Source organism: Buteo buteo, chromosome 13 (assembly GCF_964188355.1).
Source record: "Buteo buteo chromosome 13, bButBut1.hap1.1, whole genome shotgun sequence".
Lineage (NCBI taxonomy): Eukaryota > Metazoa > Chordata > Aves > Accipitriformes > Accipitridae > Buteo > Buteo buteo.
Window position 1 is genome coordinate 1351396 of NC_134183.1, and position 16758 is coordinate 1368153.

Consider the following 16758-nt stretch of genomic DNA (forward strand, 5'->3'; position numbering starts at 1 on the left):
ATATTTCTGCTCATTCCCTTTTCAGTAGTATTTATTAATATGTTGGATGATTTGGTCTACAAAACTGATACCCTTGGAACTTCACAGTGACTTTCCTCCATGGACAAAATTAATGATTCTCTCCCCACCCACTTGTTTTATAAGCAAGTCTTTATATATGGACTTTCTTCCAAATCTCGTGTTAAGATCTTGCTAAATGTCTTCTGGGAATCAAAATGGGTTTATATCAAAAAGATACTTTCTCTCATCTCCATGCTCTTTGATTTCTTTAAAAAACTCTAGAAGATAAGAGTTTGATTAAAAAAAAAAAAAAGTATGACTTCTCATTATGGATGCTAAATGGACTCTTCCCTGAGGTGTTTATTCATGTTTCTGTTTGTTTATTATTATTCCTACCAATGTGCTCAGCACACATGTCAGACTGCTCTGGATTTCCTCTGGATTCACTTAAAAGAATTATGTCATGCTTACCGCTTTCACGTTTCCTGATACCCAGGCAGTTTTAAACTGAGGTTACCCTCTACAGTTTAAGCTCAGTAATTTAATACTTGAGTTAATTTAGTTTACGCTTTTTGTTCCATCACTCCTGGAGATGTGATAGGGGGGTGGAAAATCTGGTGATCTCATTGCTTGTAACTGATTGCGGTTGATGATGGCCGTGTCAGCTCTGTAGCTGCGAACTGGCTGCGTCCAGCAAGTTAAACCTTAAGCATATGCTTTCTAAAGCTTGTAACTCCTGATCACTTGGAACAACTACTCGTGCTGTGCATTAGCTTCCTCCAAGTTTTTCTGCTAGTCCCCGTGTATCTTGTAATTCCTTTTTAATTTTCCGGAACCCACCTTATAGATATAATTAAAGACTTTCTGTTGGTAGTTGAAATATTGATCTGAGTGTTGATTCATCTGAAGTGTTTTTAGTACCAAAAATCAAAATGGCAGCCAGTCTTAAATCTTAATTACGTTTTGTGATAGAATAACTTTTATTTGAAAACCTTCCTAAGGAGAAGAAAACTCTAAGGCTTGGAGAAACACCGCCCACCCCTCAACCAAAAAACCCCCAAAGCATAGTGATGCCTCGCAGTCACAGCTAGTGTACAATTCTTACTCTGTGTTTCCCAAACTTGGGTTGCAGTAAACCAGAGCAAATCTTTAGCTGAGGCTTGGCTGGGCTTAAACGTTTTTTATTTTATTTTTTTTCCAACTCGACAGAGGAAATCAGAAAGGTGTTTAGAAAACTGTGAATCCCAGTATTTGCTGGACGTACTGTGTACTATTTCCTCATAGAAATTAACTTACAATTCATAAATATGTACAAATATAAAAATATATTTTTGTGGACTGTATTCATCACAGTTTTCTTACTTGATGCAAGATATTACCCAGTGCAAGGTAATAGTGCTGGGTCATACAGCCCTTGCACACACTTACATGGGATTCTGTTGGAGTTTACTTGTGCTTTATCTGATCTTTGGGTAACTACCCAAATTCTGTGCATATATGAACTTGTCTGCATGTTCCAACTCATTTTGGAGCTTTAGGTTTTTTTCTTCTTTCTGCTCAACATCAAAAAGTTCCCTAACAAAAGGACTGGAGGTGATTGCAAAGAATTTCTGAATATTCAGAGAAGAAATCTAATGTGACCTTTAGAGAAATGGAAACAAGGGTGAATTTGAGCATCCAGTCAAGAATAATAAAATTGAAGTTCCAGTCCTTAAAAGGACAAAAAAGATGCCACAAATCACTGAGCTTCCTTTCTACTGCACTAGAATATGATTTAAACCTTTTGAGTAGCTTACTGAAATATTTTGACCCTATTTTTTATTTTCCTGCATGTCATTACAAGATGATTTCATAGAATGCTTTGAAAATAAATAAATAAATAAATAAAACTATGGTAACACTATTCTCTTCTAATTTATCTAAGCTATTTCTATTGTATTTTAATTTGTTAATGTGCAAGTATAAATGCTGCTGTTCCCCTGCTGCTGCTTTACTAAGTGAGGATTAGTGTTTGAGGAATGTTTTAAAACAGAACAGAAGCTTATCTGTGTGGTGTATACTTAAAATGCCCTGTCTTAATTTTGTGCCATTATAAGTAATAGCTATTTTTAGTCTTCTCTTTTTCCTAAACTTTTGCTCTTAATAATTAAAAAAAATTTATTTGAAATCAGTTAAGCTAGGATTTTCCAGGACTTTTGAGCCTCAGTGAGTGGAGATCTGAAAGAGAATTCCTTGCCATGCAAAAACAAATCAAATGCACATTTCATTCTCAGAGCTTATCTTTCTAAGCTGCATGAGAGGCAACTGGGAACCACAGCAGGTCGTGGTGTTGGGGATCCAGCGTTGGCTGTAACCTGGCGGGCCAGGTCCTGTCTCCTCGGCAGGATTTAGATATACATAGAAGTTATTATCTCTATTTCTGTCAGTGCCACTGCGGGTAATTTTTCTTTCGGCTTATCTGCTATATATTTATGCTGTCCTTATGAAGAGTTTTTTGTTTAAAGTCTTTTAATAAGCCCTCAGAAAGGCTGATGGTACCAAAATGTTCCTACCCCATCACTGTAAAAATGCAGTGGTCTCTAAGAGTTGGGCTCCCATTGGCTTTTTTTGAGGTTCTGTTGAGCCAGTTTGTTATCCTGTATTATTAAGGGGATAGTTACCACTTTGTGATACTACTGACGTAGTAAGTAAAACCTAGAGCAATGCTGAAAGACTAGAATTGCTTTTTCATGTACCATAATTCAGAATCAGACTTTAATATACTGGTCACTCAGTTCAAAAGGACTTACTTCAGTTTTTCCGACCACAGCTATTTTATTCTACGCTGAAAGTCACAGGATAAGAAAGCACAGAGGTTTTCATTGTGTAGTTTAACTCAGATATATCTCAGTCCGTGCTGAGCATCATGTGAAAACTCTTTAAGTGTGCATTGTTGCTCCTTATTTCATCATTGTTATCTAATAAAAATAGAGAAAAGAAAGCAATGGGACATAGATGATGTTTTGATTTTGTCAAAAGTTAAATTGTAGCAACTGGAATAATAATGCTACGCTGAGGTAGTCTTCGTGGTGAATAGCTCTAAAATAGTAAAAAAGAGAAGATACTCCTCATCTCTCTACTTTGTTGCTTTTGTAACGGAGATGCAACTTGGCAGAGTTCTTATGCAAGGATGAAAATGAAGCCAGAAGCACATGCGTGTAGGTGTGGTATAGGTTTAAATTTCTCCAGTGATCTTCAGAGTTTTCACCATAATTCTTTCTCCTGTACATGCACCCATTCTTCGTTTTGGGCCTTCTAATTTAATGAGTGGTTATGTTGCTCAAAATTTCTATTTAAATGTGTTAAGCTAAGTAAAATAACTGTAACACCAGTATTTGAATGAATTATTATGTTTTGCTTGGGAAGACCAGAGCCATCATTTTGGCAATGTTCTTTTTCATTGTTTTGTACGCTTTCAGTGTCTTAAATAGTTTAAAAAAAACAAAAAAGTAAAACATCAATGATGTTGCTTTGCTGTGTGGCACAACATGGTCGTCCAATTGCATGCCTGTGAAACTGTTTGACATATATATGCCTATTTTATACGTCTAAGCCAGAGTTTGTTCCAGACATTCGGAGGAACATGTTGCATCAAACTGGCAGTTGCCCCATAAAAGATGGAATCTGAATTAATTCAATTTTATCTTTTTCACTTTAAGGAAAACTAAATCCAGGATTTTTAGTGTTCATCATTAATAAGTCTTCAAACATCTGAGAAACATCTCTGGCTGCAGGATTTTTTTTATTCTTTGGATATAAGATACTGGTCTGAATTCTCTTACTGTGAAAATGATTGCTAACATGGTCTTATGCGTAACTGCTTCTGTGCTGCCATATATCGCAGAGTGGCCCTCCAGTGTACTGGTGTTGGTGTTGCTGGTAGAAGATGTAGCTGTCGGATTTAACTGCAGGATGGTTTGTACAGTTGCAGTCCTGGGAACTTGCGGGGATTCTTGTGTGTGACGAAGAGGTGGCAGTCAGGAATGCAGAGATTAGAGTGATGTATCACTCCCTGGAGCACCCTACCCTGAATTGGGTGAATTCTTTTGTTTGTTGTAGAAATAATCTGTTTCTGAAGTTACTGTGCTGCTTCGTTAGAATGGAGTAGGAGGAAGCAGTGTGGATTTGCTTCCTTCCAGGACCATTGGCATGCCTTTGAGTAAGTGTTCTCAAAATTTTAACTTTTAACAGTCAGTTTGATAAAACTGACTACACAAGTTCCGTAACAATTTTCCTGTCATTTCAGAACCTGCTATTAGGTCTCCTCTTCCCCTTTTTTTCCTGGTGTTCTGCTCCCTCTGTCCTCACAAACCATGCTAGCTAAACTGGCTAGTGGAGCAACAGCAGCAGTTTTGAGCAGTGACCTTGATGCCTTGAGCAGTAGCAAAGTGGTTTGTGTGCTGGGCTGGAGGCTCCGGTACGCGCACAGCCAAGAGAGGTAGTATGAAACCTGCACATCTTTGGCCCTTGAAACTACTGGTTTCGTTACCTTTGGTTTTTAGTAACTTATTTCTTTGTAAGGCTTTTTATATTTCTGTTTTTCAAATTTGGGCATTGTTCCAAAAAACACTCTCTTGGAATAATTAGATTGCTTTGATTCCTTTTAATTAAATCATGTTAAGTAGGCTGCCTGTGTGCATGACAAAGTCTCAGGTTTAATGTATTTTCTGCATTTGGAAACTGGGATTCAAATCTGATCCAAGTCACAGTGCAGCAGCTGCACGACATCCTGTGATGTCCCATTTACGTAGAAGTTCACCTTGAACAGTAGAGTTGCTTTGAAGAATTAAGCAGAAAAAGATTATAAATCATTTTAAGGAAGAATTAGGCTATGTTAGGAAAAAATGTTTATAATGGTAAGGGAAATGCAGCACTTGCTGCCTTGCAGGGCTTTTGGGCATCTGCTATAGGAAGGCTTTAACATAGCTTAGATGACCAATTGTCAGGAAGGATGCAAGTGTAATTGATTCTGCGTCAGGATAACTGGGATGGGACTAGACTACTTCATGAAACCCAACCCAGCCTTGCTTTCTGAGATTCTATGGGACTAAGCAATGAGATGGCAGGGTGCAGAATAGGAAACCTTTCAGTTCATTTTATTGTACGTATTCTGCATATCAACTGACAGTTCTATAGTGAACTTTAAAAACTCAAATGCTACAACTGTATTGATTCTGTTTTATTTATTTTACCTGTAGCAGTAACTCTGAAACGGTGTTTTTCTTGCTTTGTGTGCGCTATTTTGCATGTGGGATTCTTTCTACCCAACAGCTGTTTTAAAAACAAATCTTCAGCAAAATAAAGCAAAAGCTGTAAATTTAAAAATTTATATTTAAAAATACTTCATTGTAGATCCTGGGTAGAATCATGCATGTGGCTTCTTCGGTAAGGAGGTGTAAAAGACAGTTTCAGTATAAAATATTGAATGTTGGAGTAATTTCTTCTGTTGATAACTTGGGAACACATCTTCAGACAATAAATGGAGCAGCAGTGCCACTGAGTCTGTCAAGAAGAGCAGAGCTGTCTTACCAGACCCATTCCTGTTTTGGGGAATCTTTTACCCAACAGTGTGTCTGACGGTAAGGGTGATTTTGATCTCTTTGAGGAGAGATGGGAACAAGAGAAGGGCAGATGTGAACAGAAACAGGGCTGTGATTTCATGGAGAGCTTCCTTAGTCCTTACACAGTGAATTTCAAGGCGTTCCAAACTGTTTACCTTTTTACCCCCAGCTACTTCTCTCTGAAATTGTTTCTTGGTGCCCTGTGACCCCACTCCAGTCTTGTAGAGCTTAATCTGCAAAATGCTAAGGGGCTTAAATCCTGCTTAACCAAGTTATGTCTGAGAATTTCTTAACTTTTAAGTGTGAGCCTCTGACCTTGTGCAGATGATGCCTTTTCTCCACTCAGATGAGCACAGTTTTACCCTTTACCTTCATTATAGCTGTACATACTAGTTAATGTCTCTTTGTAGCGGCTAGGGAGATCATTGGAATAGCTATGTTCTTCAACCCAGACTCACCAAAAGCATCACACCTCAGCAGTATGAAGTTACTAGGGAAAGCAATTTGGGGATCACGTGTCAGTATGAGTTCTAAAAAAAGGAGTATAAATGTATTTTTATGGAAGTTAGGCCCATCAGGTTTAGTAAGGTATCTTAGGGATAAAAGGTGAGTGACTTTAGGCTTTTGTTATGCTGAATGAAAAGAGGGCAGTATTATAACTTGTAAATAGCAAAGGTTATGAATGCCAACAGATAAATTTTTCATGTAGTTCATATCTGCTGTGCTAGGTGTTGCTATTTTGGCATTGAATCACGGGCACACTGTGGTCTCGGTCTTGTGGAGTCTTTCTGGAACTAAGACTGAGGTCTTAGGCTGCAGGAAAAGGAAGGATCAGGACTTGAATTTTATAACTTTGATGGGAAAATAGGTTTATCCTTGTATTTTCTTGAGGGGAAAAAAAATTGATCTCCCTGATGAAAATGCCATAGTGCTCCAGCATGCATTAGTCACCCTGCCGGGCTGAGGAGTGCCAATGATGATGGAAACCTGGTCTGGCTTCCAAATCTCTCTTTCTTTTTTTTTTTTTTTTTTTTTTTTCCCTCTCCATTGCCCATTAATGGTTAAGCAACATCAGCGACTTAAATCACTTATTCTCAAATTGTCACTTTTAGCACTCTGCATTTCATCCTTTTTATAGGACCTAATCCTGAGGTGAGTTTCCTGAACTCAGCATCTGGCAGGGTTGAGCACACCAGAGTTTGGAATGCGGATAATGAGTCAGGTTCTGGTTTCTCAAATGACAGCAAAAGCACTTTGTCCCGAAATTGTTGAGCTTCTGCAGCCCCTGCTCTTTTGAGCATAGCTTGGGGATATCCTGGGAAAGGGGCCTGAAAAACTTTGACTTTTCCTCATTGTTTGATTTATGTTTTGGCCCCATTCAAAGTAAAAGAAAAAACCTGTAATTAGGTGAAGTTTCCAAAGCAAAGCCATTAATTTAAGCACAAAATCCACAGAACTGTGGGAATTACTTTATGCATCCGATTCATACTGACATTTCCCAGTGGGATAGAAGTTGATGAACACAGTGAATTGGTTTTTCCCCTCCAGACAGACTTGTCTTGGAGAGGTTACTGCTGTCACCTGCTAATCAGTAAACATGTGGGTGTTTTATTTATCCTTTGAAAGAACTAAATCCCTCATGAAACAAATGGGACAATGCTTGTACTTTATTGCTACTGCTTTTTGTGTTTTGTGTTTGAGCCCTGGTGTCCCAGTGCAGCCCCTTCAGCGAGGCTGGGGTAGGAGCTGACTGGCTATTCAGCTGTAACTCTGCTTTATTTGCCCACTGACACTTTTCCTCTGGTGTTTTCCCAGACCTGCTAATTATACTGGTAGCGTCAGCCCTGCGCTGCTGGCTCACTTGGACCTTGCTCGCTCGTCCTGACAAGAATGACACAGAGCTGGTGTACATCCTAACGACAGTTTTCAAACCAGATATAGCCAGAATGTTGCTTTTGTCTTGAATAAGGAAATGATACGGCTTTGATAGATCACATCTTTTGAGAATCTTTGTTTTCTCTCTTAAAGATGATTGCTTTGATTTTGTAGTGATAGGAAATTTGGAAATAATTTGGAAAGTAGTTCTGAGAGAGTGTGTCAATAGGCAATCGGCATAACTACTGTAGAGCAAAACCATCTCACTTTAAATTTCAGCATTAAGCATGGTTAATGTTAATGTCCACAGCAAAAACATCTAGCTAATGCACTTGGTATTTAGCCCTAAGGTGTTCTCTCTTCCTGGTTTGGGTGCCAGCCCTTTCCATTGAAACTCCTCCTATTTCTTGCAACTTTGTCAATACAATGTTTTGTCAGCCCAAAAGTTTGTGGCATACTGAAAATTGAAATGTTTAAAAAATTAACATAAAAACTGTATTTTTAAACAAGTATACAGGAAAAAGGTTGGATAAACCAGCGAGTGTTTCATAGAAATGTGGCAATATTACATAAACAAGCAAAACTTTTAATTTTGCCTGTGTGAGTAGAATAATGAGGGTAGTCTAGATCAGGCTGCCACAAAGTTATTGCTTTTGACAGGAGCTGTTCAGTGAGACACTGAAGTGATCAGAAAATCAAATTCACACCAGAAAGCCAGCTGACATCACCGTCAGCAATTTCATGCTTGTCCATCACAGTGCTCTGGTTGGGCTTTTTGACAGCTCTAATGCTATGATTGCAACATCAGCTGGGAGCAACAGATACAGCTGGGCGTCATCTGCAGAGGAATCGAAGTCTAGATTGTCTTGTCTGATAATTGCGTCCGGAAGCAAAGACTCTGTGCCAAACACCAGAAAATATCTGTCATCAACACATAATAGAAGGCAGGGAAGGCCAGCAAGGTCTTCAGATGCAGTAACAATCTGGAACTGGTCAATAGCTCATAAAAACAAAGGGAAAACAAGACATAAAGCTTCTTGTTTGTGACTTCAACAGAAGTTGTTGAGATGAAGCCCAACAGATGCCCAACAGATCTTTGAGGATTCCAATTGGGCGGTCTGTTACATTTTGCACTAACTACTGCTTGAAAGCATCTGTTTGGAAGTGGAAGGGAAGGAAAGTAGCAGGTTGCCAGGGAAGACAAATGAATAATGACAGAAGGAAATATAGGAGGATGACAAAAGGAAATTATTCATCAAAAGGGTAGTGATGCTAAAATGCAAAATGTTCATATGAGAAATAAAACTCTGTTTAAAAAATGCTTCTTCATACTGTGAAAGGAAAGGTAAAATTGTTGAATTGGTGAATCCTCCTGGACCGCAGCTCATCTGGGTGTCAGCTGTGTTAAATGTGATGGGATGCTGTAGAGCTGGTCATCGGTAATGTGCTTTCTGGTACTGGGTAGGAGTGCCAGCCCATGGGTTAGCAAGGTTTTTATGCTGTTTCTCTATGTTCTTCTCGAAGAACTTCAGTTTCTATAGTTCTGTTCTGGAAGCAGACCTTATTTGTTTTTAACAGTTATTAAAAATAGCACCTTGTCCCACAGACCATCACATAAACCAGTAAGGTCCTCGTCTCCCCCCACAACTAATGTCCCATACTTCAATCAAATGAACAAGCCCTGAACATTTCTCATAATTACTGTACTTATTCTCCTGGTATTTTTTGCATACCAATGAAAAGGTATTTTTTAGGGGGAAAAAAAAAAAAGACACCACCTGGTCTACTTTGTTACTTAGATACCTGTTTCTTGTTGTATGTGCATGAATGATGCACTCATGCCTGGAAGTCCTGAGCTGACAGGTAGGACTAAGACTGTCTGCTTATTTACAGGCTCCCTCCTCTCCTTTTCATTCTTCTCAGCCTCGTGTTTCTCAATGCACAAATGATATGTTTACAGTTTGGATCTTTAGATCTACAGGCTTTAGTTTTAGAGTGTGAATTCACCTCCATTAATTGCGAGCTGTATTTAATATTTATGCTAAAAGGACGTGAGCAGTGTTTGAATGAGCATGTTTTCCTTTGGAAAAAAAGGAGCTGAAAAATTACCAACCACTCTGGTTATAGTGTCTTGTAAAGATGCCAGCAGGCAGAATGTGATTTAAGGTGCACATTTTTGCAAATCAGCGCCTTCATAACAACACTGAAAGGAGAAAGAAAGAGGTGTGGGGGGATCCGTGTTAAGATTAATATAGCCTCTTACCTTTACTTAGTGCAGAAGTTCCCTGAAAGGATGAGTATTTTAGATCACTAGTTCTTTCTTAATATTTTTTCTCCTTTTGCTTGCTTTTCTTTATTAATCATGTAAATGATGCCATTCATTGTATCTATCTTGCCTATTGGCTGGAGATGCTGAATATTAATTGAGCAGCATGATATCTGTTTTTCAAGCTTCATAGATAAGCAAACCATTTTTATATTGAAGTGCTTCATCCTCTTTTACTGTGATATTTTAAGACTTTCTTATCTTTGCCTATCATAGATGAAAACCCATACTTCTGAGACCTTGATTTGGTTATAAACAGGCTTTCAATAGCAGATTTTTATAGAGGTATGTAGACGGTTGTCCTGCTCTTAAACTTGGTTCTTTATTTCAATACATTGGCTTTAATTTTTTTAAGCCATTGTGATTCTGGATTCTCAGTCTCTCTCTGCAGTTCTGAAGAAGAGAGGAAGAAACAGGCTTTTGTCTTTCGAAGGACAGTTGAAAGACTTTTTGTTAGTATTTGGCCTTGCTTCAAAAAAATGCACTTTTGAGTATGACAAACTAGCTACTACATAGGCATCTTGAACTTAAGTGAGTAAAAATGTTTTTGAAGTATTGAGGTTTTTTTAACAGTTGGGGTTTTTTCTCATAGAAGTGTGCTCTGATTTACATGCTTGTAGAGCTGTATAGGTAGGAACGATAATGTGGTGTCCGCAAACAAAGTTATGATGATATTGAATATAAAATTTTTCCAAAAGTAAGGGTCGGTTGCCAAGGGCTCTCAATCAGTTTTCCTTCTTTTTACCCAGCTATGTGAATATCAAATTTCTGGGACTTTTGTGCACTTTTATCTTGAGAATGACATTGTCTATAAGCTGTTTGAGGTGAGGTTATGAAATATAGTTATATTCATAACCCTTCTTTAGGGAGGGGAGTGCAATACAGTCTTATGTAACCTAGTGCCTGATCTTAACTGCTAATAGTTAATAAGTTAATTTAAAAGTATGTTAGTGTTATGCTAGATTGCTTTGATCTTTTTTTCCCTGTTTTTATCTATCACTGAATGTTGACTAAAATCATCATGTACTCGCTGATTGAACATTTATTAACTTTTCTGTAACTCTGTAGGTTTCTGTAGTCTCTTCTAGTATCTGCAGGTAACTAGTCTGCTTTTAAAACAGCTGTACTTTTAGTCAGCAGTATTCTCTACACCTCTTACATGCAAAGAGCAGACGAGCTATTGAGCCATAGTCATGTTTATGGCCTGATGGAACCATTAGTGGTGATGAGCTGCTGGGATGGCGAGATCTGCAAGTTCAAAGTAAACTCGTTACTGAAGATGAGTATGCCCATAGTGTACATAGTACAGCTGCAAGAAGTTGGCCATGTTTCTTTTTGAAGACAAACTTTTTGCCATAAATTTTTTCACTGTGTCTGCTGTCGGTCCATCTAGAAAAGGCAAGCCTGTCTAGTTTTAACATATTTGCAGATGTGTTGGCCAGGTTTCTTTTATATCTGTCTTAGTAATAAAAGGGGAATAAAAGTTGGGGCTTAGGAATGGGATGAGGCTGCTGCTTTTCTTATTCTTATTCCATTCTATTATTCCTATTCCATTTTATTCTATTCTTATTCTTATTCCATGAAGAATAGCTATCTGAACTTCTCCTCCACCCTTCAGTCTGGTATTTTCATTCCTTTTAAGGGTCTAAGCAAGAGCTGGGTCCCTTTTCCATATGGGAGGGAAGGAACATTTCAGAATGAGATTTGAGGTTTACAGAATATCTAATTTATACAATTTTCTGTCTTTAAGAGGGAATTTTGTTCAGTTGGAGATGTATGGGGTATGAATTTGATGATTAAGAGAATTGTGCAGTGTTGTTTTTGAGGCTGGCCAATGTTGAAAACAGATTTGGCCTTCCTGAAGGCTTTTTGAAAACCTGTGTTGTTACTGCATGTGTGTGTGCGATCCCACACACCAGTAGCAGACATATTTTGTTTATTCAGCTCTACAGTAAATGTTTTGTGTTTTCTTTTTCCAAGTAACCAATTTATATACATGCTTCTGTCTTAACTAGGTACCTGCATCTTAAATAGATTTGGGTTTACATTTAAAATTATTATCTTACATTTTATGTTACTAGGCCAGGTACAAGCAGAGTCTTGATCCTACGGTGGATGAAGTTAAGAAACTGTGTACATCTCTGCGTCGAAACGCCAAGGAAGAGCGGGTACTTTTCCACTACAATGGACATGGTGTCCCCAGGCCAACAGTAAATGGGGAGATCTGGGTCTTCAATAAGGTGCGTCTTTGTGAAACAGTGCTGAACAGCTGAATTTTTTTTACTGTTGTATAAATTATTGAAGTGTTCTGTTAGAGAACAGCTGGATTTTCAGGGTTTAAAATGTGTTCACAGGTATTTGTTTGGTTCCCTGGTGACAGCTGTTTGCTTTCTTCATGTTCTTGAACTTCTGTGAGACCAAATAGGTTGTCCATCACCTCCCAGTGGGACAGGAGGGTCTACTCTCAGATGCTCTAAAGCTCATTTGCAAAACACTGAAAAGCCAGCTACTTCCTTGCTTCATCTGCTTTTCAGAGGTAGCACCCAAGCTCTGTCATGTCTGGGTAAACTGTGAGGCTCCTCAATGGACTTGGCTTTGCTGCATTACATCACTGACTGATTATTAAGTTCTTACCATGAAGTTTATGCTTAAAATGTCTACTAACTCTGAACAGCCATTGTTCAAACTACCTAGAGATACCGCATGAGGACAATAAACCATATGGCTAGCTCTGCTTCCAGACCACAGAGTACTGAAAAGCCCCACCAAGTACAATATAAGAGCTATCTTTTGGTTTTTTTTAAGAATGTGTTATTCCTCCTTAGCCATAGTTTGTAGCTATGGTTTGTACAGCTCTGTAGATGACATGCAACACCCTTCGAGTGATTCCAAGTGTGACCTAAATGTACTTTGCTTTCCCTTTAGTTAAGCTATTTAGTTTCTATTAAGGGTAACTGATTTAGAATGGAATCTTAGGAAATTGAGAGATACTGCTTGTAGCTGAAAAGTACATTCAGCTGACATAGGACTTGCATTCAATATTATATATATGCTCCTATTTTATTTTGGGAGCTTACTGAGCTTCTTTCTCATATTTCACTTGTATTATTTTTATAATTGAATGATCATTCACTGGTAATTTGAAAGAGCAGAGTAGAAGGGAAGGGGAGAAAGTGCAAGAGGGCATCACTTTATTCTGGTGCATCTATTTGGAGACTTGATTAGTATTCAGACCAATAAACAATTGGTCTGAATACTAATTCATTTTGGAGCTGAATTTGGTGTTTAAGAACAAATAGGAGTGACCTTCTTCTTACTTAACAGCCAGTGGGTAATAAATAAGCCAGAAAGAACGCTGGGCGGAATGCGTTACACATGAAAGAAGAGGAAATTACTGCTCAATGAAGTTGTGTGTTGTGCCAAATGCTTTATTAAGAGCTTACTGGGTATTTGCCAGTTTGCCTGCAGTATCAGCTGGGATAATGTGGTGTGGACACCACTCGTGATTAGGAGCTGAGTTCTCTCTGACTTATCTTACAGACAGTGGAAAAAAAAATCTGATTGTCATAGAGGTTGGTGGGGAAAGTTGAAGTTTAGTATTTTTTGCAGCATGTTACCAAATATTGGCTTTTTTTTGGAAAGAACAAATCAGGAGTGGAACTTCCCTGTTAAGCAAAGGATTCAATTTAAGGAAATACTGCAGGGGTGTGTGTGGAAATCAGCAGTGTTTAGAAATCAGTCTTAAAGAATTCAGCCTCAGATCTAAGCAGAGGGCCTAATGAGGCTCAGTATTATAGCCTCTTGAATTGAAATAGTAGAGGTACTGAAATTTGACTGTGCTGACATTTTAAAATTAGATTTAAAATGCTCATGCATGCACTTGAAGTCTCAGTTATAAGAGCATGAAGGCAGAGCTGAAAGGGACCTTGAGATCATCCAAGTGAGGGGCCAAAAGGAGTGAAACATGCCTGGCTGGTGGATGTGGTGTGTCACAGGCTGACCTGTGTCTGTCGAAGCAAATAAAATTTTTTTGGAATTATACTGACTTCCCGTGGGTTGAGCATCTTTCTCCTGTTCCCCAGAGCGTGGGGTCCGGGTGAGACTCGTCAGTCTGTTAGCAAGGTTTTGGTGCAGGTGCTGCAGGAGAGTAGAGGGCAGTGTGGCAAATAGAAGGTGCGACATCTATTTTACTTTAAGGATAGGAGACAACAATGGAATTTCAAGAGTCTGTCCAAACATTTCAATATGCTTTTGTTCTCAGTCTGTAGATGCTCATTTTTCCTTTCCTTTTTTTTTTTCCTCCCATAAAATTGGTGTGCAGCCATTATGGGGCTGATGACGTAGGTGGTGACAGAGAGGACTTCTCCCACTGGGTTTGAGCAGCCAGCCCTGCCTTCCCTGTGCTCCTGCAGCCCAGCCTGCATGCAGCATAAGTTGGCAGAGCTGTATGGGTTAGCGACCTTGTGCCTTATGGTTGCCAGAGCTTTCTGGGATGCACAGACTAGCAGACCCAATGCCTCTTTTTTTCTGCCAGTTTACTGCGAGGGAAGAAGTAAAAGCTTTGCAGTGCTGTTGGTAGCTACTGGAAACTTAGAGGACCTTAATACCTCTTCAGTTTTTTCTTTTTCACCCAAGTCCCCTGTAACAACTAGCCATCTTTGGAAATCTACTTTTGCTGTCACAACACTTAGGTTTATTCATTACTCATGTTTTGTGAGAGGCTATGGCTTTCAGCTCTTAATAAAGCTTATGGTGCCAGGAATGTCATGGTGTTGTTGGAATACCCCAAGCAATTCTGTGTTTGGGGTTGGAGGAGGTATGCTGCCGCTAGGGGAAAAGGACATGGCTGCTCGTAAGCATCTCTCCTGTAGCACCACAGATTATTTAAATCTCCCAACATGCGCCAGCAAGCTGTCAGAGACAGCAAATAGACGTAGTGGTGCAGGAGCACTTTGTAATGATGCTGGAGAAAGTTCACAAAGTGTTAGATCTTCATTAATATCTTCCCCTTAATTTCTCAAGAGTTGGTATTTCAAAATTAATTTAGACCTCTGCCCTTGCACAGTTGGTGCTCTGTCTGAACTGATGTTTTAAAATGGTAATATAAGGAGAATGCTTCTCTTACATGCTTTATTATCTACTCCTCTGAAAAACTGTCTGCTTACGTAGCTGACTGAATTAGTTGACAAAGGGCCTGGCAGATGGACTGACATGTTCTTGAAGGTGTCCCAGGAACACCCGGATGGGCAGCCCTGCTCCAGCTCTGCTGTTTCTCTGACAGTGGGGCTGCAGAGCTGCCAGAGCTTATTAGCAGATTGTCCCCCTGCTCTGTTGGAGGGAGACATTTGCAGCTGATCTCTCTGCACCGTAAGAAGCCTTCCTTGCATGGCAGTAGTGTATTTGGGAGAGATTAAGCATGGTATATTCTGATATGTAGATTAAAAAAGATAAAACCTTCAGGAAGTATCATGTAGCCTGATTCACTTCAGCCGCACTTCTCAGTCACTTTGTTCAGTTAACGGCATTCAAGTGCTTCCAGAGAGGTGTGTGGAAGAGGAAGGAATATGGTACGATTTGGATAAGGCACTTGAAAAGCTAGTAGCTAAACTAACTTGGTCTTTAAAAACCAAACTTGCGTTCTCTCCTACAGACAGGTTTTCCTTGAGTTTAATTTTTTAATAGATTTTGACAAGTTGTGCTTGCTGTAGTATAAATACCTCTGGTTACCTTCATCTTTCAGAGTTCACCTATGAAGCAAGCCTTTCCTTTTGGTACTTAATCTAGCCTGGCAGATGAAGAGGAGAGTAGTAAATAAATCATCTGATACTCATTTGCATTAATTTTATTAGAATTTAAACCTGACCTTCTATATATGCTTTGTAGAAAAGAAGAGAGTAGTGAGGAGTGTGTCTGACTGCATTGCCTTGCAGCAGAGAGTGTGAGTGTGGGAAGTGCCTGCTCCTCTTCCCTGCGCCCTTCCTCCTCCCCTCGAAACACATGCTTCAAAAATTACTTCAGCTCGGTAACGTCGTGGGGTCAGAGACAGCGTTAGCGGAAGCAGAAAGTATTTTCAGTTGTAATTTTTTTTCCCTGGCTTTTAATCACAGCTGCTCAGCAAATGCAGTGCTACTCCAAGGCAGCACGTGAAGGCGTTTATAGTGCTTTAGTTTGTTAATTTTTGGTTGGCAGCTTGACAAACAAAATGTTCCTGAACTCTTTTGGTTAGAGAGATAATAAGACATATAGAAAGAACTGGGGATGGATTCCTGTAAGTTCATTGCCACAAGGTTCGTTTCCTGAGATTTCTGAGGGATTCCACGAAGTTCAGAAATCCCAGGACAGAAGCTGAACACAGTAATCTTCTGAGGAAGCTTTTTAGCTTTAGAGAAATCTCTTTAGAGAATACTCTTCAAGCATTGTTTCATTTTTGATAGGAAATGGAAAGAGAAATGGAAAGAGAAATTGTGCCATGCTTTGGAAGGAATGAATATTTTGAAAATGTCCTTTTCCTTGGTCTGTTATGTCTTACTGGTGTACAAAAAGATGCGAAATGTGTGCATTATCAGAAGCAAATTCCGCTGCTAATGTGAGAATATGCAACACAAAATGTGCATCATCATTGTGTTTCTGTTAAGTCCTTTGGAAACTATTTACATACCACTCATCCTGTCCACAGCTCTGCTGAAACATCCTGTGTTTGACCAAATAAGCGCCAGAAGCTGCAGTCCTGCTTCATGCTGTAGCAGATTGCCATGGCTTGTTGTTTTAACTGGCTGCTATTGTTGACTTGCGCTACAAGCCAGTACTTAATTATGGAGTTGTACTTTATTTTACTGTAGGCTTTCTGCTCTGGCTCTCTGTACAGTATTGGCATACAAAAGAAGGGTTGAGACAGTCCTTGTAAACCAGTTAATTTGGCATTGTCTGGCATTTTGCCAGATTTTGAAGCTGCAATAA

At 39.1% G+C, this 16758-nt stretch overlaps 1 protein-coding gene across 5 annotated transcripts in view; it reads left to right on the top strand.

Moving 5' to 3' along the window:
- The window catches only part of RPTOR (regulatory associated protein of MTOR complex 1), a 162745-nt gene that overhangs the window by 33069 nt on the left and 112918 nt on the right, over window positions 1-16758 (top strand). For 4 of the 5 annotated variants that reach the window (XM_075044165.1, XM_075044166.1, XM_075044167.1 and 1 more), the window contains exon 4: window positions 11883-12041. The exons of the other annotated variant lie outside the window; for it this stretch is intronic. In XM_075044165.1, the coding sequence (XP_074900266.1) occupies window positions 11883-12041 (159 nt within the window). The remainder of the gene's footprint in view (window positions 1-11882; window positions 12042-16758) is intronic. 5 annotated transcript variants of the gene reach the window in all.